At 43.0% G+C, this 26,174-nt stretch overlaps 1 protein-coding gene across 4 annotated transcripts in view; it reads left to right on the forward strand.

Moving 5' to 3' along the window:
* The window catches only part of pard3ba (par-3 family cell polarity regulator beta a), a 118,788-nt gene that overhangs the window by 47,314 nt on the left and 45,300 nt on the right, over positions 1 to 26,174 (forward strand). For all 4 annotated transcript variants that reach the window (XM_068309518.1, XM_068309516.1, XM_068309519.1 and 1 more), the window contains 9 exons: positions 208 to 393; positions 2,418 to 2,588; positions 3,475 to 3,561; positions 9,587 to 9,710; positions 10,828 to 10,975; positions 11,623 to 11,708; positions 15,204 to 15,248; positions 24,324 to 24,539; positions 25,432 to 25,633. In XM_068309518.1, coding sequence (XP_068165619.1) covers positions 208 to 393; positions 2,418 to 2,588; positions 3,475 to 3,561; positions 9,587 to 9,710; positions 10,828 to 10,975; positions 11,623 to 11,708; positions 15,204 to 15,248; positions 24,324 to 24,539; positions 25,432 to 25,633 — 1,265 coding nt within the window. The remainder of the gene's footprint in view (positions 1 to 207; positions 394 to 2,417; positions 2,589 to 3,474; positions 3,562 to 9,586; positions 9,711 to 10,827; positions 10,976 to 11,622; positions 11,709 to 15,203; positions 15,249 to 24,323; positions 24,540 to 25,431; positions 25,634 to 26,174) is intronic.

Here is a 26,174-nt window from a genome sequence, read left to right on the forward strand (position 1 = left end):
GAAATGGCTCGCTCTCCGTCTTTGCCTTTCATGCCCAAATGAAATCACCTCTTTCTTCTGTTCCTACTACACAACACTCGCTCTTCTCTTTCTCCTGTTTTCTGTCTTTCTGTCTTTTTTTTCCCTTCTCTCCTGACTAACGTGTGCATGAAGACTCTTCTACCCGCCTTAAACAACTCACTTCTCCATCTTTTTCCTGTCTTGCAGAAAGGTGAAGAAGCCAGCAGCCTAATACTGGAGGACGGCAGGGAGCAGCTCATGTACGAGATCCCCCTCAACGAGACGGGTTCCGCGGGTCTGGGGGTCAGCCTCAAGGGCAACAAGTCCAGAGAGACCGGGGAGGACCTGGGCATCTTCATCAAGTCCATTATCCACGGAGGGGCCGCTTACAAGGTGAACGGGCCCCTTCAAAGCTGCAAAATTAAGATCATAAGTATACAAGCAGAGTTTGTGCATTATTGATAAATTATGCAACTCAGGGGAGCCTGATGTGTTCTTTAAAATTATTTTAAAATGTTTCCGTCTGTTAGACTGAGAAAATAGAAAGTAAAGGTTTACACGGAGTCGGATGAACTGAAGAAACACGTCCACACGTGTGTGCTCTCGTCTGTGTGTGTGTGTGTGTGTGTGTTTACAAGAGTGTATGCCTTTTTTTTTTTTCTTCCACCATTGTTTCCTCTCATCTCCTCTTACTTTCCACTTCTCGGCCTCCGGTCTCATTTCCTGTCCTCGCCTCCCCTCGACCTTTGACCCCCGTTCACCCGGTGCGGCCTCTCTCCCATCAGCGCATGCAGACGCCTTATCTCAATCACTCAGTTCCTCACTTCAGCTTGCGAGTGCATCAGGAAACACAACATCCCATTTCAGCACTTCATTTGGCCTTGATATCTGGGCCTGTCACATGTCACAACTCCTCTTGCCCTTCATCGCTGCTCCCAGATCAGCGCGGAACAATGAAGAGGCTGAGAGACGAGTGTGGCATTCCAGATAAGTGGCTGGTTTGGGATCGGGGCTGCCAGACGGCGGCACCCCCAAAGCGCCTTCAGAAGTAGTTTTCTGACAGCTGCCGATGTGGATAGCGCTTCCGACAGAACGGCCCAGATGATCTCTGGCTGTGAAGCAGGTTTCTGGGACAAGACACCACATTTGAAGGCAGACTTTAAGGGAGAGAGGCTGACAGGAGGGAGAGAATCTGAGGGAAGTGATGGAAAGAAGAAGGAAAAGAGAATTTAAAAAAAGTGGAGTTGCTCAATGGGAACATTTCTAAGAATGCGTGTGTCCATGTCTTCCTCAATCTCCATCCATTCATTTGAAAAGCAGCGAATGAGCCTGGTGAGAGCTTGCAGTGTTAGGCCTTTACAGAGAGGACGCACACACACACACACACACATCACACAGCAGACTAAACAGGGAGGAGATGAGGAGGACTCATGGTGAGATCTAACCTATTTCCATTAAGGAGTGTTGACTGCGGTTGGGGCCCGGGGCCTCAATTACATTAAAAAAAAAAAAAAAATCTTTCCACCATCTTTTTTTTTCACCATCCTGTCAAGCCATCATTTCAAAGACTGTGTAAAAGACAACAAATTAAAATTACATGCAGTGTGCTGCGGCTGCTTGTACGGAAGATGAAGACATTAATAGGGAATATCACAGACCCCAATGATTTAGCATCAATTTTTGATTGTATCATTGCTTGGATTTCCTGTGTGTGTGTGTGTATGAGGTTATTCCAGGCTGTGCCTTATTAATAAGATGGGGTCAAAGGGCAGATCTGAGGCATAACAGACAAATCAAGACTACACAGTAACACAAAAAGGTTCTTTTCTCTCCGTCTTCATTTTATCTTCTCCTTTTTTTAACGGTACCCGCGGCATTGCTTTCCTCATGTGATCCTCTCCCTTTCTCCCTCTCTTGCGCTCTCACCCACTCCTCTCTCTCTCTCCCTCCCTCCCTCCCTCCAGGGCACTATTCTGTGTTGCCTCTCTATGAGAGGCTGCTATTTAAAACACTTAGAAGTGATTTAGTGCCCACGGAGGCTATTCCATTAGCTGCTCTATGTATTTATCATGGCTCTCCCACTCTCCACAGATTGCTAACTCCACAATTTTCTTGCCTTCCCCTTCTTCCATTTTCTACTCCACTCTCCCTCTCTCCCTGTCACTTTCTCCCCCTCTCTCTCACCCTCACCCACGCATTTCACACCTCTCACATTTTCTCCTCCTCTTCAAATTTTATTCCTGACTGGTCTCGTGTGTCTTTATTTTACTAACATTTTCCCTTTTCTGTTTTTATCGTTTTAAAAGAAATAATCGATTTTGACACCGTAGCAGAAACAAGTTTAACACATTCTTTACTCAGTGTCTCCTTTCCTGCCAGATGAGTCATTGATAATCTCGATGTGTTTACATCGACAGGACGGTCGGTTGAGCGTAAACGACCAGCTGATAGCGGTTAACGGCGAGTCGCTGCTGGGACGCTCGAACCACGCTGCCATGGAGACGCTGAGGCATTCGATGTCATCAGAGGGAAATTCCAGAGGCACCATCCAGCTCGTAGTTCTCAGAATATCCAGACAAATCCAGCAGGTAGAATATAAAACCTTTCTGTGATTTCTTTAACAGATCTTTGAGGGTATTTGAAAACTTTTTTTCTGTTCTGTTAGATGATCTCAGCTCGACGGGAACGGAAATCAGAGTCTTGTATTTTGAATGGCATTTTTAGGTTATGGAAACGCTGAAGATGGATTCTGTCAAGTCTGGGAAAAGTTGGGGGGGGGGGGTAGCTCTAACTTTTTACAGAAATCTATTGAGAGAATAAGTATGAGTAAATATTAACACAATGAAATGTTAAAACCTAACATTCAAAGTGCAGTTTGGTGTCTTCAATTCAAAATTTTTATGCAGTTAATTATTGACGGATGTCATTAATTTTTGAGAAAAAAATTTGCCGGAATTTTTGGCATTTGCAAAGTTTGGTTTGATGTAACGTTTAACAGACAGTTGTGCCTTATGAAATCATCTCCACAGCCTGACATCATCTTTAGACGCCTCCTGAGAACCCTCCAGAGATTTGACAGGAAATCAATGACATATCATCCACATTAGTATCGCGCCTCGCTGTTATCTTTCCATTCAGTGAAGATGTCCCACTAAACACGCTGTAGGCAGCTGACCTACATATGTGTAGGAAATATGAGACTACATCCCAATTTTTGCTATGACAATGCATTTAATCTGACTGGGGAAAGACATAAATACAACCAGTAAAATAAAAAGTAGACAGTGAGGTTTGGATGAATTTAAATTTCTGGGTGCACTGTTCCTTTAACGTGCTAATATGGAGAATTTAACAGAGGCAGCTCTGAAGTTACAAGTTCAGTTTCACATTGAGGAGCTCTTTGATAAGCAGATTTTTACTCGTTCCCTCTTTCTTTCTTTCTTTCTTGCTTTCTGCTGTCACTTTTTCCTGCAGATGGGCTCCGCCATCCCTCCATCAAACCCGGCTCCAAGCGGACTTTCTGCCTCTCAGCCCAGCACCCAGACAGGCGCCAGCAATCAGGTACTACCGGGTGAAGTCTCCCAACATCAGCAGCAGCCGCCGCCTCCTCGCCGCTCCTCCTCCCTCCTTCATTTGCTGAGAAGGCGAGCGTCAGAGCCGCCGCCTCACAACCTGAGGCAGTGCTACACACAGAGGCCCGGGGAGACTCACACCAGACACACCTATGGCTTTGACCAAAGGGAGGGGCTTAGCGGTTACGTGTTTGGATTCACGCAGGAGGAGGTTGAGTATAGTGAAGATGACACACAAGTCGATCCATACACACAACCTTTGGGGTACGAGTTTGTTCCTCCCAGCGGGAGTCTTTGCAGCTTCAGGAGACCTTTAGAGAGAAATTTGAACTGGGAACACCACTATGATTATGGATACACACACAGACGCACACACAGCCCAACCATCGCGCTCGATAACTCACACAGACCGGTGTTCTGCGATGCTCAGGGTAACGAGCTCAGTTACACGTCTAGACACACACGCAGCCACACGCTGGACGCCATCCACACGCAGGGCAGCACATACACCGAATACATCAGAGCGAAGGCTAGACAGATGTACGGAGACCCGCCCACACACAGCAGGAGCACACACAGGTCTGCAAACAGGTATTTAGACCAAGACTCGCACAACTACGCACACAATCGTGATCTCACCAGACACCAGCAGCACCACCTCCGCTTCTCCGGCGGACTCTGACACTGTGTCGACCCGTGTGACCGAATATTTACGCAGACTGCATAACAAACGTGACATTTCGCCTTCAAATTAAAAGCACGGTTGAGCTCTTTGCAGGTGAGTCAAAGAGCAGACTCATAATAATAATAATAATAATAATGGAACTGGAATTGAATTTAAACGAGTGCAAAAAGTCATTCTGATAATAATGCATCACTTGTATTCATTTAAATCTCAACATGATAAATGCTTGCTGTGATTGTATAAATGTTATCCATGTTTTTACCCTTACTGCCACAGCATGACATTTAGATCCTTCTGTACAACCCTCTCTACCACTAATGTACAACAACTGTGATCCATTTGTTTTTATTATCAACCCTTTAGTTTGTCTTAATCTGCTCTTTTCTCTTATGCTGAAGGGAATGTACTCCTGCTTTTCTGACTCACCTGCTTGTGTGTCCTCTGTTAAATAAAGCTAATCTGAAGCCTCCTGCATGCCCGTCTGTTTCTCTGTTGGGTTTTTCGTCGGCTGCTGTCCTTTCCTCGATTCCCTGTCCTCTTACTAATATTTGAGAAGTTTTCTGCTCTGTTTTGGCCTCGCTTTCTTTCTACCTCCTTTGGTCTTCCACTCCAAAGGTCGTTTCATTGAAGTAAATTAAGGGAACACCTCCTGAAAAAACAAGTAAATGATTCATGAATCAGATTACAATCAGTAATCACTCCAAACATTTTGGGTTTACTGGCTATTTTCAGACTGCTTTGTGGATGCTACATGCTACAAACATCCTGTAAACTAAATCTGATCTGTTTCTCCTTTGTCCAGGTGCCTATTTGTATTTTTTTTCCCACTTGGCATGAAAAATATATCACTTTTCTGTGTTATTTATTTTGGTAACAAATGTGTGAGCAACATTAGAATCAATGAAAGTTTTGTCCATCAACAAAGAAAGTAGCACAAATTTCTAGACAGACTGAGTGATGAAGATATCGGGCGTGACAGATGGAGTAAAATCGCTGCTTCTTTGTTCTACAGCTCCATGTTGAACCATGACTGATTATTTCGGAGGCTTCTAAAGACATTTCACAGCGTTATAGGGGTTCACCGCCACCGGCTTACCCATGGTGGTATTTACATCTTTTCAATGACACACTCTTATTAGTATGTGTGTGTTTCAGCTGGTGGTTAAATGCTAACAGGCCTAGTTCACAGATCATAATACAACTGCATAGTTCTGCATTAAAGAGCCAGTCTGGTGTCACAATGGGCAAAAGCTCCCTAAAGCAAAAGACCTGCCCTCCTTTATTTTTTAATCTAGAGTCGTGAAGTGACCTTAAAACCTAATCACAATAACTGGTTACAACAGGAAGTCTACTTGTGTGGAAGCAAATGAGAAAATGTCTCTATTTCATAGATGATTCGTTAGTATAATAAAGATAAATCACAAGTTTATTTCCAACTGACTTCCATACTTGCAGTGCTCTTAGTAAAATAGATGAGAAATCAGGGAATGTTTAAGCGTGTAGCTACCATGTGATTGAGAAGTCCCGAACATGACGTGTATATATGATTCAATCGATGATGATGGGTACATTTTAATTCCACCTACTGGAAGTAGCCAGTCCCAGATCAGACATTCAAAGAATGAGAGAATCTTAAAAATGTAAGAGCAGATATTGATCCAATAAGTCAGTCAGAGTCGCCTCTAATCATAACCACACATGGTTCATCAGATGTGATGATCTCCCTATGCTCGCGCCATGCGAGAGTAATTTTCGTGAAATTTAATGTTCAAATCAAAGAGAGCCAAGAACAGGAAGTGTTTCAAAGCTAGACCATTGGTCTGGTTCTGCAGAAAAATGAGAGCTGTATGCATTTGGTGACACAATGGGGTGAGGCAGGACTCAGCCCCTCCCAAAAACCTATTGTATGCATCTGTAGGTTGAGTCTTGCTGGATAGATGGACCCCCCCCCCCATCCATATTGTTGTGGGATTAAGATATCTGACTGCCTGTCTGCCAGGCTGCTTCAAAATCCTCCGGCGAGTCGTCAGTTTGTGGAGGCGGATGGAGGGAGGGATGGATGGATGGATGAATGCAATGTGATGTGTCACCGGCACATCCACAAGAGCCGTCAGAAGTCAGTGCAGAAATAGACGAAGTACACATATATGAGCTCAAAGTGATTGACGGCTATGATTCAGAGACTCATTAACATCTAAGTGTGTGTGCGCTAATGATCCGCTGTTTTCCGTGACACTCTGAATACACCTCAGCCAACGATTTGATAGGATGTCGGAGAACCTTTCATTATCATATCCTGTCTGAGGATTATTTTAGTCATGCCTAAGGTACAGTATGTGTGTCTGTTTTCACCCTTTGTGTGTGTGACAGCCGTAGCTTTCACTTCTTTAACCAGAAAAGACTTTCTTTATTCTCCACCAACACTTCCAGTTCATGTCCCAGTCTGTGGTGGGGGTGGCGGAGGGTGTAATGCAGTGATAACATGTCTGTCAGGGCCTCAGGATTACGTAGACGTATTCATTATATGGTTTTCTATTGTTAATATGAAGAAAATCAATATATTTGTTATTCTACCTGTAATATACAGTAGATTATAACAGTTGGTAAGACTTCATCCTTACAATAATGATTGGCATTCACTCCCAATTTGATGCATTTAAAGCAGGGGTATTCAACTAAAAGTCACGGAGGTCCGGTTAGAAAAATTTTCTCTTAGCAAAAGGTCCGAACCCAAGTCCAATTTCTGTCCAGTTTGTGTCTTATAGGTGGCCACTATACCCACATTATCATTTATTATCAATTTTCAATGCAGGATATGTTTAAGTGATTGCACAGCTAAGCTCTTTTATCTCACCATAAATAAAAGTAGACCCAGGCAAATAAATTTCAAGCCTTTGTTAGATTGAAGAATACACAAACCTCGGAATTAAAAAATAGAGTGCAAAAAGTGCTGAACAATCCTTTTTCTCGTAAATTAAAGACATCCCAGCCTAAAGAACTGAAGGCCTACACTTCAAGTAAAAAAAACATTAACATGTTCAGAAAGAATGAATTAAAACTGGCTCTTTCAGGGGAAAATGCAAACACAACTTCATGTGAGAAAGGGGCATGTAGCCTGCCAGTAATTGTACACAAGTAACCTTGTACACAAAGTGTGCCTGTGCACACCTTGTGGTGGTCACCTTGTGGTGGTCTCTGTAATGTTGGTGCAAGAGACCACTGGACTTGATTATCTTTTATTGCTGCATGTATGTCCTCTCCCCTTGTGTGTGTTTCTTAGTGGTGTTACACTCAGCAAAGAGCTCCTTATCTTTGTGAAGGAACCTGACACACAAAAACTACAACTCATCAATGGCCACAGATATGCATGGTGCTCTCTGAATAGCTGCATCAAGCGGTTTTTATTTCTGATTTTCTGGTTGCTGTTGAAAATGACATTGGGAGTTTTTCCACACATCTCATCTTTCTGTTTCTTATTCCCAACTGTCCCATCACTAAAAGATGTTTTATGTTGCCCCAAACTCCACCATGCCTTTAGTGAACATTTGTTGCATTTTTCTGTCGTTTTGCACTCAGCCCGGATTTCAGGGGATAATTCTGCGCAACAGATCTGTGCTTTGTTTCATAGTGGCGCTTCACGTTACCACTTCTAATTCATACTACGTGATCAGACCAAAATGGTTTTGAACTGCCTGACGGAGGAATAAACATAAATTTAGTCCACTCATTGTTAACCAGCGGTTTTCCTCGTTCACCTCCCTTCGTTTGGAGCTATGCTGTCTCCCTGCCTCTGTGCTCCGCTGTAAACTCACAGCGGTAGCCAGCTGTCTCACTTCCTGGTACGCTGACAGCGCAGGGTAAACAAACGATCTGATTGGCTGAACTGAGCGGCGCTATTACCGTATTAACCGGAGGAGCAGCGCCCGCCGCCTGTAGCCACGAACTGCAAGTAAAAATGCGCCAAGAAAATCTACTCTCATGAATTTAGCATGGAGTGGTCACGGGTCCGGACAGAACCATCACAAGGTCCGGATCCGGACTGTGGTCTGCCATTTGGTGACCCCGGATTTAAAGGGTCTAGATTGAAGAAAGTGAAAAGGTAGATTGAAAAGGTAGGTTTAGTCCATTTCTAAAGGGATTGAGAATGTCCCAGATGAACTACAGGACTGCATCATAGTAAAATGGAAAGTTCAGTTAATTTTAAGTGACATATGTTATTCATCATTATGAAAAATAAAAGATAATTTTTTATATGTGTAGCATCATCCGTTTGGTCCAAAAAAAAGCTTAAAATCTGCGACGCAGCAGCTTCCGCATTCAGTGGTCACGTGGGCCAAACATAGTTTAGCAGCAATAAGAAACAATGCAATTCTAGACGCGATTAACACCTAAAAGTATCATGGTTACCTGCGCGGTGAACGGTTGTGTCAACAGAACAGGAGAAAGACGCGAAGACAAGGACCTGTAGTTCTTTAGAATACCTAACCGCCATTTATTACTATTGGCCTGTGTGGAATTAATTCTAACGCTAGTTCTTATTAATTCCACAGCGAATTTATTTGAAAGTCGCGTCTTTTTCATGTTCTTTTGACACAACCGTTCACCGCGCAGGTAACCATGATATTTTTGGTTTTAATCCTGTCTAGAATTGCTAAGCTATATGTAGCCCCAGTGACGTATGACGCCCACGTGACCACCGAATGCGGAAGCTGCTGCGGAGCACATTTTAAGCTTTTTTGACCAAACGGATGATGCTACACATTAAAAAAAAAAAAAATTCTCTATTTTTCATAATGATGAATAACATATATGTCACTTAAAATTAACTTTACTGTCCCTTTAATATCACATTTGAAAAACTGCTCCTAGACATGTCTGTAGAATGAGTGTCCATTAAAACCTACATTATATTTATGCAGTACGCAACAGCCTATGCAGCTCAGATTTCACATTATACCATTGTATTTAATAGTAGCGTGACCATCATGATACGACTGACCCTAAAAAGTTGCCCCTAGAATACAAACCATGTTGATCCCATTATTAGTGTGACAGTTATCTCATTAATATAGCAATATTTCCCTGTTGTGGTTTGGGTTCTTTTGGTGCCACCTTTCTACACAGTGTAGTTAAAAACTCATTCAATTCAGTCTCAAATGGTCGTGTTGTATTTACAGACATTTAATGCATCGTGTTCAAAATGAAGTCAAGTCTTCAAGTCAATGGTTTCCATTTTCCCGTTCTTCATTGTTGACCCACTTAGCAGAATGTTTACGATGATCTTTAAAAAAGCCTTTTCGATTTTCACTTTTTCTCTTTTTGTTGACAGGGCTACAATGCATACCAGGGGCCTGCAGGACCCTCTAGGACCCCCAAAACAGACCCCACATTGAACGGCAACAGTCACACACCAATGGCGATCAACAACTATACGTACGAAAGCTCTGGAAACGGTGGGCATGCACACAAACCGCACCACACTCAATATTTGTCCGTTTGAACTGTCAACATTAGACTTGGAATGTTTCTGTACTCCCGTTTTCTGTGGCTGAGTGTGTATACACAGCTTACGCCTGAGTGTGTGTGTGTGTGTGTGTGTGTGTGTGTGTGTGTGTGTGTGTGTGTGTGTGCGCATTTGTCTTTTTCGCACCATGTGTGACACCCAGCCAAGGTTCGTGACATCGTTGTGAGTTTTTATGTTGCAGCAGCATCTTCTAGTGTTGCGTTCCACAACTGTACCGTCTGGTTCCTGCAGACTGGAAGCAGGAGGAAGGAAGTTATTATCTCCCCCCTTCCTGAACGTGACGCCTGCGTTTCATGTGGGAAGATCTGACCTTGGAATCATTACACTGATGAAACGGCTTCTAAGTGGGCCAGATTTGCATAAAGGCTATTGTGCAGCATGTGTGCTGCGTTAAAATAAACTACCAAACTGTTTTAAATTCATCCTTTATCTTTATCCTTTATCCGCTTCCTCCTCCACCTCCCCCTCCTCTTCCACCTCCCCCCTGGGATGCAGCGAGCTGGAGATGCTGCCAGCTCTCAATCAGCGTTTATGGAAATGAGCAGGAAGAGTTTCTTGAAAGTTAGAAAGAGGTTTTTGTATGGAAATGATGATATTGTGTTATTTCTTCTGAGAACACACTGGGATCCTTTGTCGAGCTTTTTTTTTACGCATCCTTTACTCTGTGTGTTTTCCAAGTGATTAATTTAGCTAATGAATGATATTTAAGGATATAAAACATTAAGCCTGGATGTCTAATTGTATGAGTTCCTTTTTGATATTTGGGCATTTTTATCATTTCTATTTGTATCATCTCAATGATTCCAAATTGAATTCTGAATGGGATTTGTCTCGGATGATCGTTCCTGGGTGGCATTTTTGTATTTCTTGTTAAATTCCGATGCGCCCATCTCCCATGTGTTGAGGACGGTTCTTTTCCTCAACATTTTTTTTTTTTTTAAATTCAACTTTCAATTATTCATAAAACTATTTATGTCAACGAATTTGAACAACCGAAATGACCTCAGTCTTATATTTCTTCTGTGGTGGTTTGTTTTTCCGTTCAGGTCCATACGCCGCCGCCGCCGCCATCAATGGGGGTTACGGACATTACGGCAACAATCGCGACTTGGATGAGGAGTTTCCCCTCCCCCCCTCCCCTGGCACAATGGAGGAAATGAAGAAAGACTTGGTAGTAACTCCCCCACACAAGAGGTAACTCCCGGTAACACACACGCACATACACACACATGTACACCAGAACCACCAGCAATATATTAAAGGAAACACAGCCAGAGTAATTATATTCTAACGACACTCTTAATATGGGCCACTGTGCTATGAGATAGAGAAGCCATTACACTAAATATTATATCGCAAGTATGCATTATTTAGATTAAATGGTCTCATTTCAATATCCTACTTGCATTATGCATTAGTAATTATGGTCATAGTATAACACAGTAAATTAGGAAGGAGTTTGAAAGCTTTAAAAGAGCGATGACCCTCATCTCACGGTTTGACTACATCCCCACTCGGAATGTGAGTTCAGTTCGTAATCAGGAAGTCGATGTGTTTCGCTGGTTCCAAACTTCCAGGGAAAGCTATGGAAGCTTCGAATGTTTTTGGTAATCCTGGAAGTCATTTATGTCGGACTGAAAGTCCGTTCCTGAGGGTTCAGATGATCAGACGTGAAGTTGAAGCTTGAAGGAAAGAACGGAGACATGTAAAGGCACGCACTCACTCCTGGAGGACGTTCAGTGTCATCGGATGTTCACATGAACATTTAGGTGTTGGAGGAACAGAATTAAACTTTATCAAACCAATAAAGAAAGGTTTTAATCCGTAACGCTGATTTGCAGTCAGTTTCAGAGGCCGCCCCTCATGGCTGCAGCAAATGATGCGGACAACATTCCTCGCAATAGATCGTCCAAGAGCATGGACCTGGGTGAGCATACACACACACACACACACACACGCAGACAACCACAACAGTGATCACATGGTCTTATCAGTACATTTCTTTGTTGAGATATGGAGCCTCTCCTATTATCCCCAGCCCAAGGGATTTTGACCTCCTGAACTCATAAGCCCAGGGGCTTTCCAGAACACTAGATGCACACACAGTCTAGTGTGTGTGAGTGTGTGTGTGTCCTTATGTGTATAAACGAAAGGCATGAGGCTTCCAATCTCACGTTTTTGCAGCAGACCGGTCCTATTTCCTCGTATTAACCCGTGCCGACCCCTCCTTTTCTCCGCTCCAATTTTTCTATCACTCTCCAATCTTCTCATCATTCTCTTGTTTTTCCTCTTTTTGATAGTTCACTGTTTGTCAGATGTGTGCGGCTACCACCGATAGGAATGTTTCTTTCATTTTCAACAATCCAGTGAAGGTAAACTGATGAAAGACGTCGGAGCTGCAGCTGAAGTCTGAAAAGCAGACTGATGTCTAGAGTTTAGGATGATTAAAAAGGAGGGGTGAGAATGAGGTGACTGGTTGATTAGCCGATACCGGCATTGATGCATTTCTTCTATTTTTTTCCCCCTGGATAACTGGAAAATCAAACACGAAACCATTATTTCTGCGAGAGCGTGTTCTCTTCTCATTTTTCACTTTCATCCCAGATTTTTGCCACCATTTTTTGGACATTTTTTTGCCTTTTCCTGTTTTCTCTTATGACCAAAAGCTGATGGGTTCATTGCTGTTGCTCTCCCTCCCTCTCTCCCTCCCTCTCTCCTTCTCTCTCTCTCTCTCTTTGTCGTTCTTACTTTCCCTCTGATTTCCAATCGCGGTTCATTAGGCTCAGTGGATTGGCTTTCTTCCTGCTGCACACGCCTCTGCCACCCAAGCTGATTGGCTTTCATTATGGACAAGGGTGGTCTGCACACACACACACACACACACACACACACACACACACACACACACACACACACACACACACACACACACACACACACACACACACACACAATCCTGTCAGCCCCATCGAGGACCCACTCCAGTACCCACCGTTATCTCCCTCCTCTCTCGCTCTTCTATCTCCATCTCTGGCCGCCCTCCATTTGAATCTTTTTTTTTTTTGTGTGTGTGTGTGTGTCTTCCTTCTTTGCTGGTTTTCACCCCCCCCCTCCTCTGAAGCACTCAGGACTGAAACAAGGTAGTTACCAGCGCTGCGTTTGTTCCAGTCTGACGCTGACCCTGTCTGTACAATTTGCGTAAAAGAGGAGAATGCTTTTTTTTTTTTTTTTTAAATGTCTGGAGAGTTTCCATCTCGTTGGTCTTGACGGTCACACGTATCTGAGCTTTAGCCACACTACAGGGAAGGTTAGCTTTTATTAAAACACCACTTGACAGAAGGGGTTGAGCCGAAATTATTGACCCTAGATGCCTTAGCAAATAGTCTGTTGACTCAGAGCTTCCACTTGTGCAGTAATCCCCGTACTCGCCGCTGAGATGAGCCGTCGAGACGCTGACACTAAAGCTGGGCTGAATTTTCTTACCAAAGAGAGGAAGACTCGGTCCGGCGGTTCCTAGAATGATGAATCAGTTTTTTCTCCAATCCCACGAGGGCCTGAAAGCACCGGAAAAAAAGCTTTTCGCTCTTTTTTTTTTTTCTTTCTCCATTCTCTTGCAATATATGCTTGACATCAGTTAAAAAAATAAATAACACTGTAAAAGATAACTTATTCAAGCAAGTCTGACAGTGCGCCTCGCCGAGGAGATCTTTTTCACCCAAAGCAATAATGGAAACTAATGCATTTTTCACTTTTAAGAGCCATACTTTGGAAAATGTTCGGTATAGATTCACTTTAAGATGATCAAAGTGCATTAAAACATCCGATCTTTTAAATGAAGTGACGCCTGTGGACTTCACTTTGCAATTGAAGTTATTTGGTGTACTCTGGGTGAATTTTCATGAAAGCCTCTCTGTCTGACAGACATAGATTTAACCCAAGCTTTCTAAAACATAAGTGCAGTCATTGAATGAAAGCCTGTGTCCGCCGGAAATCCATATGCATAATGCTGTCAAAAGTTTCACCAGTTTGGTTCTGGTTGGGTTGTCACAGGCGTGGCTGCGCTTGTCGAGCATCGACTCTGGAAGAAATACATCCAAACAACAGCTTGTGTGTCAGACTGCTCAATAAAACAATAGGAAGACATGTTTTGTTTTGAATTCTCCTCTATTTAAAAAAAAATTTAAAAAATATTTGTCACACATCACACTTTGAAGCCAGGGCGTGTTTTTTTTTTTTTAATTTCACCATGTGGGCGAGGCTTTCTGTTAAGATGGAAAATCTTCATTAAAGCGACACAGATTCATTTAGATGAGCTCATATGTTATTTATGCCACATGGTTTATTTGAATAAAGTCTGACACATACACCACATACACTCATGTTAGTATTTTTTTTTTGTAACAGCAGCAACCAAATGAAGTTGCGTGCTTTGATTTCCTTACTCCAGTCGATCCAGAGGCTGAATGATAACCAGGAAATGTCAAGTTCTCAGTAGCTTTTCACAATAAAATTCCACCTTTGCTGGACAGTAAGCCTGACGGATGATCTGTTCAGCAGAAGTAGCACGATGCTAAATAGTAATAATAATATACAACACACACACACACATTATCACTCTTCCTGTCTCATGGCCTGCTCTGTCTCTCTCAACATGTCTCTCAATCTGTCTTCATCATGTCTCAGTCTTCCTCACCATGTTTCTTCTACCTCATGCCTTCTTCCTCTGACCTTTTACTTTTACGAGGGATACGTCCACGGGAATTATGGTTTACGTCTGCGTTTGTTGTCTTTTATGAAGCAAACTTTTGTTTTCACTGCTCGTCTTCATTTTTTTTTTTTTTTTTTTTAACTTCTGATTTTTGCATCGTAACGCATCTCTTGTCGTTTATCACTTCCTCCTGCTCCCTCCACGTTCTTGTTTCCTCTCATTTTCTCTCCTTCTCACCCATCTGTCCTCCGGGAAAATTGACCTCATAAAAAATAAAAAGGATTATTTAAGAAAAATGGCAGCATAATGAAAACCTATTATTGTATCCCACGGTGCACTGCCTGTGGCGGATACTGCTGGCTGAATGCGATCCTGTTTAGTTAGATTAGGTGGTGGTGGTTGTGGGGGGGGGGCTCTTGTTTTCTTTTTCCTCCCTTTATTATTTCTCTCATTGTCTCACCTCTGTCTGTTGTCATTTTCTCCCCCAATCACAACGTTCCTCTTCTTCTGCCGTTCTTATTATTCCTGCTCCTTTTTCATTTCCTCTTGCCGTCCGTCTTATTTTAGTCCCTCTCTCTTCCACTTCTGCAGGGAGTCGTTTACAGCGTGTGCCAACACCAGCGCCATTATAACTATTTGCCAAGCTTCTCCATCATTTACATCACAATACAATCTATTCACTGTGTGATTCTGTCTTTTATTTTTTTTTCCTAGTGGCTGATGAAAGCAACGTGGGTTCGCTGGTCGGCCAGAGGAATGGTGAGTGTTTGACGGCGTCCAGATGCAGAATCTCCAGCCGCATTTCTAATTTTCACTCCATCTCCATTTTTATGTGACACGTCCGTTCCTTTCCATTTTTTTTTCTTTCATTTTCTCCTTATTTCTTCATCCCTTCTCCTCTTCCTCCTCCCCTATCGCCACTGCCTGACTTTGAGTTGAGTTGTGAAGCACTTAGCGTCTGAGCTCTCGCTGCTTTATCGCCGCCCAGGTCAGCGAGCTCACAGCTCAATCCTCGCTCGGCTGACAGCAGCAGCGTCGCCCGCCGATGACGTGCTGACGCAGAGATTCCTCAACACTTAGTTCCGCCTAGTTTTATTCGAGAAAAGTCTGCTTAACAATAAAATACGTCGGTTTTACTGTGGAATCACACAGGAGTGGTTCACACGCTAACGGCTTAGTAACACCAAGTTCCAATCCCAGTTTCTCTGAGTAACCCTAACCTTCACTTTTTTGACTTGCCCCCTTAATGCAGAGTTACAAGGGGTAGTTCACAAAGCATTCTGGGATTTTCTTCCACTGACATTATATGCAGGGCTTTCTACATGACCCCTCCACCCCCAAAAAGAAACAGGACTCACTACCCTACAGAGGGAGCACACAAAACTGTAAAGGTAGGGCTAAGGGAGTGAATTGGGATCGGACCTTCATTTGTCACATGACAAGTCTGAATGCATTCACACTCATTTTAGCACTGTCATCATTAGGCCTGTGACGCACAAATTAAACAAAAAGAGTTGATTTAACCGGCTGATCCGAATTTGTTGAGATTCCGAGCATCTTTTCCTAAAGTTGGTATTTTCATTCATGCCTAAATAAATGAGCTCAGATCCATCAAAGCGGCTTTACATCTTCTCACTCCGCGCTCACCAGGCTTTGTAACAAGTGGCTGAATGTCATGTGATGATATGAAAGGATGAACCTGAATGACTGAGGATGATTAAGCAGCCCGAGAGAACAGAACAGAACACTGGTCTGAATTTGTCTGTAAGATAAACCCCAAATCAAGTACACGACGTTTTCTCTCAGTCTAATCTGACTTGAAGAGGCTCTTCTCCGTGGGTAATCGATGACATCACCAAAAGTCAACCCTGAAGCCATTACTCAGCATCGATGAGACTGCAGTGCACACGCAATGACGAAGAACGTTATTGTGAAGGAGAAACTTCCCGTGTGGAAGCTAATCTTTAAGGATGATATGTTGTCCCTTAAAAGGTTTCATATGCACTTCAAAAATATAAAGAAAATAGTGTACTTGTCACACACACACACACACACACACACACACTGATCTCTTAAATCCACCTCCATCCGTTGCAGGTAGAATGCAAATGTCCCGATCTCCGTTGCTCACCTCAAATCCCCCACACTCAGCACTTTCCACAAGTGGCGTGGCCTCCGCGCTCCTCTTCACCCACCTCCACTCCGCCCCTTTCCTCCTCCCACCAGGATTTTCCTGGAATTCCTGATCTGCGCCTGTAACCCCCCACCCCCCACCCTGCCTCCCCAGCGATAAATAAAACGATCCATTTCTCTTCCGCGGCGTTCCTTTCGTCTTGTTTTTGACGTCTTAGCTAATGCGTATTGACAGGGCCACGGCGTGTTTTTCGTCTTTTGCTGACACAGCGTGTTCGCCAGGCTTCCTACGCCACACCCCCCACACAGAACTCCACCTCACACACCCCCCCCTCCTAAATGGCCTCAGTGTTTCTTTATGGGCTTTGACATATTTCATTAGGAGGATGGTCTTAAGAGGCCTGCCTGGCTTCTTTAATCTGACTAAAACCCTTTCTCTGTCTGGCTGGAGCTGCTAGCGAGGAGCGTTTCACTCCTCTAACGCTCCGTCTCTCTTCCCGCTCGCTCCATCCTTCTCCCTGTCACCCCCCTCCTCTTCCTCCACCCCACCCTTTTCTTCTCTCTTCATTCTCCAGTCTTAGGAGTGTCCATCTGCAATAGAGCTGTTTTTTTTCCTTCTATCCTTTCCTTTCATCTTCGCTACCGTTGTCCTTCTTTACCCGCACTTCTTCCCAATTGCTTCACTTCTCTGATTATTGCCTGTCTCCTGCTCTTTGTTGCCGGGCTCATCCTCATTTTTTCATATCCTCTCAATCCCAAACCCTCATCTCTCACCCTCTTCTTTATTCTCCCCCTTTCTGTCTCTCTCTCTCTTTCTATCCTCTGCAGCTATATCTGTAACAGCTTTATGTGATTATGGCAAACATGCTCCAGTCTCAAATGTTCCTCTAGACCAAGCTTAGCATCTCTTTTTGTGTGTGTGTGTGTGTGTGTGTGTGTGTGTGTGTGTGTTTTGCATGTGTGTGCGCAGACAGCCATAGTAATGAAAAAATATCCCTTTATTCATCCCTCCATTTCTCTCCCTTAGACTCTAACGTCTCCCTTGGCAGCAGCCTGCCCTCTCTTACAACACGCCTGGGAACTCATCCAACACACACACACACACACACACACACACACACACACACACACACACACACACACATTGTATCTTTGGAGAGGGTTCTGTTGCATTATCACCCCATGCTAAACTACCTGTGTTATTTTCTTGTTATATGTGTTGTTTTATGTGTTATTATATTTAAATGACTCACTTGTTTATGTCTGGATGTTTTGTGCTTACTAACTAACTAACAGTTAAGCCACTGCTGCTCACCTATTAGTCACCGTTGTTTCTTCTCTCCGGCACAGTAAGACTTGAGATCCTGCCAGCGCTGAATCCTCAGCTTTGTTTTCCCCCCTCTTTGTCTGGATGCTGTGTAACTCACCGTCATTCCCTCCTTACCTCACCTGATCTCCCCCTTTTTAAATTCCCTTTCCCATCCTTTATATCTGCGTGTCATTCCTAATTTAAGTGAAAGTCACCATTTTACTGACCCATCTACAAGCACCCTGCATGTTTCTATAATAGGAGCCAATTTGATGTAAGTCTGGAAGAGATGAAAGTCCCCAACTAGACGGACAAACACAAGCGTTGGAACATATTATTGCAGCACCACAAGCTTTGTCACAACAGGAGATAACAGTATGTCCCCCATTGAGCCCAGTTTGACAGAAGTCCTTCCCTCTTATCTGATCCCAATTTTGTTGTAGGCAAAATGCACTATTGCCAAAATGAAGTAGTACCTTGAGCTACGAGTTTAATCCATTCCGTGACTGAGCTCGGAAGTCTAACAACTTGTAAGTAAAACAACATTTCCCAAATTCAAGTACTGTCACTAAAATTGTTTAAATATATTCCAGCCTTGTAAAAAAAAAAAAAAAAAAAAAAAAGAAGCCCTAAACCCACGAAATTATGAAAAATAAAGTTTTTTTTAATCAACAATAGATATTCATACTTTTCCCGTGCATAATTTATTGTATATAAGTTAGTAAACAGTGATAAAGAATGAAAAGAAACACAAAGGTCACAAGAACACATGAGCTGCGTCTTTACTCTGTGAATGAAAACAAGATCCGGTCTCAGCTGATGTATCCATCCGCCAACTAGCGCTGGTGTCCCAAAGCACGGCTCGTATCTCTGATTTTACTCGCATGTCGAAACAAAAATATGGTCAGAGCGACGTCTCGTTTCTCAAAAAAAACTCACATGTCGAGCACATGTCTCCGGGTACTACTGTGGTTCTAAATTCTGTTGTTATGTTACATATGGATTGATTTGTTCTCTACGTTTTCTAACCAATGCTAAATACAGAGATCATGAAAACTCAGAAGCAGCGGTTAGTTATGAAAACCCATAGATTGATACCAGTCGTAAAAAGATAAATGTCATGAGTCCTGTTTCCTCTAGTGAGGTCAGGTGGGTGACATAGGGCCAGTGAAGGTCTTGGTAGGTATAGCATTAAGCAGGTATGTGTGTCTGAATTAATGCACTTTACAGTTCTACAGTACATTTACAAATGGCATATGCCCCCCCCCCCCCTGCTGCTGTAATCCAGTAGAGGTAAGCAGTAATTATGAAATGGCCTTTTAAGTCTCCTTCAGTTATTAAAGCCATTCATCTAGTCGGACGCTAAATACATACAGCCCAGGTCCCCGTTCCCTCATACATCCAAACAGCTAAACCCAATTACTGCCAGAGAGTAGCGCCTTCATCCAGCCTGTCCTCTGCCTCTGATGTAGCTGAGTGCATTCCAATAACGACAGGGAGGCTCCGCGATTGGACGGGTCCTTTGGAGTTTGCGTTGGCTTAGCTGGACAGGTTGTCTGAACTGATTTTGGTTACGAATCTGGTGTGTCATAATAAGAAGAGCTGATATGAAGACAGCAGTAATGACACAGCAGACAAGTCTGTTCAGAACCGATCGGTCATCAATAAGCCCGAATGGACGACACGATCCTTCAGCCAGAAAGGTGGAAATATTCCCCTTGTGCTTTTGACGTATCAAATGTATTACGTCATCATAGGTTTGCTCCAGTAAATGTTTAGAGCCTACGTCCAGTACATTTAATCTAGGGTGAGGCAGTAATGGCGTGTTAGAGGAGACCTTTGGGTGTTCGATCCATTTCTCCCCGTCGTTTAAAGAACTGGAATCCAACCGTAAACATTTATAGAGATGAGATCGTCCATTCGTGTTATAATTCCATACCTTCAAGGCGCCCGTTGAATTACAGTTTACCCATAATGCCAGGAGGTTGCGCTGGACAGGACAGCTCCCTCTGTTATAACAGTACACTTAATGCCTCCACGTGATTGAATTCAATAAGCTTTATTGAAAACGGTGACGCTGAGAGCAGATGTGTGTTTGTTTGTGTCGTGTATTTTTATAGAAGAGGGCAGCTCAGGCTGTTTTACCGCCCCCTAGAAAAATATCCAAGGTTTATTGGCCTGTCCTGAGATTGGATAGGAGATGGAAAAGCGTGTGTGTGTGTGTGTGTGTGTGTGTGTATGTGTGTTTCAATATGATTAGCTGTAAAGACTGATGTGTATCTCGTGTGTGTGCATTTAAATGATTTTAACTTTGGCCAGAAGCAACAAGCCTCTTTTCCACGGCCGGCTAAAGTGTCTCCTTGGCAACTCACCATCACCTCGCTCTCTCCCTCACACACTGAGACACACACACACACACACACACACACACACACACACACACACACACACACACACACACACACACACAATTCATGCCACCACCGTCACCACCAGTAAGGTTTGATTGAGGGGGCACTTTCTTGTAACCGAGGCAACCTTTCAACCGGTCTGCTGCAAAGCTGCTTACCGTGGAGCAACTTGTATTTTATGTGAGTCTGTGTAAGTGTGTGTGTGTGTGTGTGTGTGTGTGTGTGTGTGTGTGTGTGTGTGTGTGTGTGTGTGTGTGTGTGTGTTGTTGATGGGTAAGACCCTGCTGAGACAATGACAGAGGGGGTGCAGCAGTTTGATGGGGTTAATATTTCTGTGTGCTGTGACTAAAACAACACTGTCAGATTTAATAGAAAGGAGACAGTATCCGGTTTAATCGTTCGGTGTTAACCACCCACCTTTTTGGGCGGTGTGATTGTTGAGACGAGGAGACAGGAGCTGAGCCGTGTGTGTGTTAAATTTGTTAAGTTTGTGTGCCAAAGCCTGTAATTTGGATTTTTTAAAATATTTGATTTATCCTTTTGTTCACTGAGGGAAATAATTAGTGTCATGTGCAAACAGAATTAATGGTTTGTATTGTGCCGAATCTAACTTTTGATGCCGTTGACGTTCAACTAGTTCTACTAGTGACAGGTTGTGTCACCCTCACTTTGTTGATGACACTTACCCTTCATGTAACCTACAAATACAACATCCTTACAGCAGGACCCCATCATCAGATTACTGTCAGAAACTTTCTTGATAGACATAATCAATGCTCCTAAATATTAGAATCCAATGATTAAGTTACCAAAGCTATGCTATGTCAACATTTTCTTTACAGTTGTGACTCTAGGAACACTAATCGTGACATAAATAGAATATAGACTAACAGCTTGAGATACGAGTTGGCGTGACTGAACTTGTAAGTCAAATATTCACCATTTTATATTAAAATCCTTTGAATCCATTCCAGATTTGTACAGAAGTCCCCAAGCCCCCTCGATAATGAAAAAAACACATCTTCATTGACCAATAGATACGCATACTTCACCAATGCATAAATACTGTAATTATGTATAAGTTACATAAACAATGATGAAGTATGAAAAGAATTGCATTCATCTGATGCTTTATCCATCCACCAACAGCGAGAAAGACGAAGATCCAATCTCATCTGATGTATCCATCCACCAACTAGCGGTAGTTTACTGAGGCTCTCGACTTGTATCTCGAATTTTGCTTATATGTGGAACAAAACTATGGACAAGCGACGGCTCGTATCTCAAAATACTCGTATCACTTGTAACTCAAGGTACTACTGTGCAGTATGAGGACATTTCTGAGGTGTAAGGGTGCCATTGTTGCCATTTCTCCAGCTGCAGTAACCAAAACCGAATGTCGTCTTTGCAAAAACCCTTACTTCTGAAATAACTCCTCCCATTTCTTTACACACCAAACCAAACCAAACCAAAAAGCATCAAAACAGAAAGCAATTGCGTTGACATCACCGTTTGATCCCAGATGCAGGCGTGTTACAGCTGTGAAGGGCGTTCGCCATTGTCTGGCCTGTTTGGCTGTTAGGCTGTGTGTTAAATATGTGCACCAGCTTGAATAAGTGGCAATCAGGCAGACATGATGCGAACAGATCCGCCAGAGCATCTGCTGGCACAGCGGGCAGCGATATGTGATAAACGCCGATTTCACCCTCCATTGGATTGAGCTGGTGATGATAGCCACCTCTCTCCTCCCTCATCCATCCCATTAAACCCCCATTATTCATTTACTTCCAGCCTCAAAACACCTGACATACATGGAGCAAGTAGCCCTGACACACACACACACACACACACACACACACATGCACACACTCCAGGAAAAAAGTCAACTGTGCTCGTATTTCTTCCCCTTTTTCATCTAAGATGATCAAGGACACACACATTTCTCGCACAGGGAGTATCACGACTTTCCCCTTGGACCGAATTCTCACACGTCTGCTATAGACACGCGCATGCACACACACTCACACACACATTTTCTATAGTACAGCAATGCGCTTGCGAGGAGCTTAATTCTATAAGGCTGTGAGCTGGACAGCCGTAATTACATTTGTGACACAAATCCTGCCTCTCAAATTGAGCGTTTTATTCCTGAGCACCCCCCGCCGCCCCCTTCCCTCTATTTATAACCCCTTATTCCCAATAAATCCCACTTTCTCGCAGAAAGTCAATTTAGGACTTAAAAGGCAGCAACGCTCCGCTTACTTTTTCCCCTCCCCTGACTCTATCGCCGTTTTCAGTTTCATTTCTCCCCCCCCACCCCCACCCCTCCTTCCACGCTCCACTTCAGAGCTTTGGAGGCTCTGAAATAACAAAAAGGAACGTCTCAAGCAGCGAGTGCCACAACGTGAGAAAGTCATCCCAACAGGAAAGTTTCAGAAAGAGGAGAAACACTCCATGCGACCTGTCTGTAGCTCCTCCTTCTGGTTGTGATGTGTACAGTGGACGTTTCTTCTTCATCAGTTTCCTACTTTGGCACATTCATCGATTCTCCGTCGTCCCTTTTCTTCATGCTTTTCTGCATTTCCTCGAATTTCCTTCCACCTCTGCTGATTCAGCCGTGGCCTTCATCATTTTACTGCTCCTCCATCTCCCCTTTTTTTCCTCCCTCAAGTTGGAGGCCATACGTGAATACAGTATGATGACAGTACATTTATTCCCCTTTTCTCCTGCTTATGCATGAGCCTGTCAGCTCCCATGATGCTCCTGCTGCTCGTCACCTGTCCCTGTACTACTTCACCTCATTCATCGTTTTCCCGTCTGCTGTGTCGCTTCCTATAGCAAGTCTGAACCCCCCCCCCCCCGTTTCTGTCAAACCTGCCTTTCAGACAGCCTCTTCCTCTTTCTTGTTTTGTTCATTTCATCTTCATAGCCTCATATTTCCAGGGGTTGTTTTTTTTTTGAGTGTCTTTCCAAATTACTTGAATCTAGAATGCGTGAAATAATTACTAAGCTTTATCTAAGCCACCAAAAATGCAAATGCCATTTGTAGTTTTGATTAAGATAGTCTTGAACGACATGAAGAAATTAAACTCATTAAAATCAAAGACTAATGGAAACACAAGACAATGGGACTTTAAAATGAGTCACTGGTTCAATCAGGTATAGTTATACTGTATATTATAAAAAACATTATAGACAACTTTCATCAATCATGTACAAAAAGGAAAACACAAGTATTCGAATGCCTTTATAAACTTACACATATACACACACACACACACACTTTAGGAGGAAAGCAAGAAATTTACATTTAATTCATATCAAACAAGGTCAGACAACCGGGTGCATCTAAATTCAGAATCATGTTGGAGGAGTGACTCCAAATATTGAAAGAGCATTAGACTCAATCTGTCTCATAAATATTCAAAGCGTGTTTTTAAAATACATTTCCTTGTGGTTTTCAGGTTTGTTTTTTACGTTTTCGCAAGTCAATTTTATTGATGCAGGTCAAAATCAGACGTGTTCCTCAAAAGCCCGTGGCATATTTGAACACATGACCTACCTTTGGTAAGTGTCATGTGGTATAACACATACATATACAGTCTCACTTGGCAGAAATGACCAAATAAACTCATTCTGATGCGATCCCCGCCGCCTATAGGCTGACATTTCTTGTCCATCCTTCCTTTTAAGTCTTTAATGCACGGATCTTATCTCTTTTAAAGGTGAAAGTAGATCAAAACTCCACAAGGTTCAATGCAGATGACCTTCATTTAAGGAAATCAAACTTCAGGGGATGAATCTTGTTCGATTTGAAAAGCTGAAATGTAATGAATTAAGTCTTATTTCATCAGAAGCAGCATGTTTGGAACAAAATTTCGTCGCTCCATTAACCAGACATCGTCTTTTACCCTGCCCTGCTGTTTCTTCACCCTCTACCTAACATCCTTCTACTCTTGTTTTCTCTCTTTTGCGTCTTAGAGTCATCAGGTGTCGGAGACCGGGGCCCGACCTTGGGCCTCTCGAAGTCCAGCTCCCTGGAGAGCCTTCAGTCGGCCGTGTTGGAGGCCAGTCAGAGTCAGATCCAATCCCAGGTTCCGTTTCACCGCCCGCGGCCACACATGGTCCGGGGACGGGGATGCAATCAGAGTTTCCGCAGTGCCATCGACAAGTCCTACGAAGGGCCCTCGGAAGATGGTGAGACTTCCTCTTGGCATTTTAGAAACACGGATAGACCGAAGAGATGCTAAATAGCAAATTATAGAATTGCCACTGTCAGAATGAGCCACAATACTCTCCACGCTACCATTTAATGTACAGCTGTCACTAAACCTGTAATATAGGGTTCTCTGCTAGACATTATATCCATTTAAAATTAGACTCTACACTGCCAATACGTATCCCTTAGGTTTTATGATACACTGGCACTCAACAAGAACTAGAGGCCTGCCAAGGGACAGCGCTTAGCCTAAGTACCTTAATGAAATGCAACATGATTTTATCCACTCAGCAATTTAGGAAGAGCAACTTTATATCTTAGAGCAGCAATTTTTTTTAATGCTTTACCTCATGAACCTCGGACATGTTGGATGTAGAGTGTGTGTATTCGTGTGTAAGTGGTGCTCCATGTTTGCTGAAAAGACTGAGATCGCTATAAATGTTTATAGAACTGCGGTGTGTGAAAAATTACATTAGTCATACAATATTAAACACAAAATGACAATTAGGAAATGTAGATTCTCATATTTCTGTCTTCGGCAGGTCATCCAGTTTTCTGTTTTGGTGCTTGAAAAGAATCAAACAAAAACTGTGAACACTCCTGTCTACTTTAAGACCCTTTTGTGGTTTCCTTTGGGTTAGTCTTTGCATGAAGGATAAATTTTATCTTGCCTCTGGCTAGCCTCCTGTGCCGAGAGAAAGGCCACCTAGATGTCTCAGAAACGCAGTGAATCACAATTGCAGAACAAATATAATTATACGTCTAAAATGTCGAGCTGCAGGTATAAGTATGTATTCCAACGGTGTCTCTGCATATATTACCTCTACCCTCACATCTCCATGCCTAACCCGGCTCTGTGAACGTCCTCAGACGATGACCTGTCGGAGCAGAGCTCCGGTCACGAAACGCCCGCCAGTAGCTCCTCTCGACAGGATCTGGATGCAGAAGATGGAGCGAAGAAGAAGAAAATCAAAGGAAAGAAGAAAGAGAAGAAGACCAAAGGGAAGAATAAAGATGACACCGTGGAGGATCTGGAGAAGAAGACCAAAAAGAAGGGATTTGGACTCTTGAGGTAGGGTACCTGAAAGTCTTTTGCTACTTGGGGATGAGTCAGTAATGTAAGAAAAAACTTACTTTTATTTATGTGTTTTGGATTAGGTAAACTTTCTACTTGATTAGTCATTGATATATTTGTCAAATCATCTCCAAAGATGCTTTTTAACTACCGTGAATCTCTAAATTGAAAATGTCACCTGCTTAGCGAGAGAAGTTTGAGCTAAAACTGAAGCCCAACACTCCAAAACCTTTCACCATCAACAGGTTGGTGATTACTGTGTTGACACTGAACTGATTTGAAGAGATTTTTCTGCCTTGGAGTGGTGGAAATTGTTGAAGTTCAGGGTCAACAATAAATGAAATAAAGTAGAATTTGGGGTTTTATCTTGAATTGGATTGAAAACATTGCCGCTCTGTCCTGATTTTCCCTGGTCTGGTTTCAACAAATTACCCGCTGAGTACAGCAGGATTATAGGACACAGGATTATTGGATATGAACACAACCCTCTCCGTAATGGAGAGTATCCATTATATCTCAATCCAAGTAAAGTCCCACT

This window comes from Antennarius striatus, chromosome 24 (genome assembly GCF_040054535.1).
Source record: "Antennarius striatus isolate MH-2024 chromosome 24, ASM4005453v1, whole genome shotgun sequence".
In the NCBI taxonomy this organism is placed as follows: Eukaryota; Metazoa; Chordata; class Actinopteri; order Lophiiformes; family Antennariidae; genus Antennarius; species Antennarius striatus.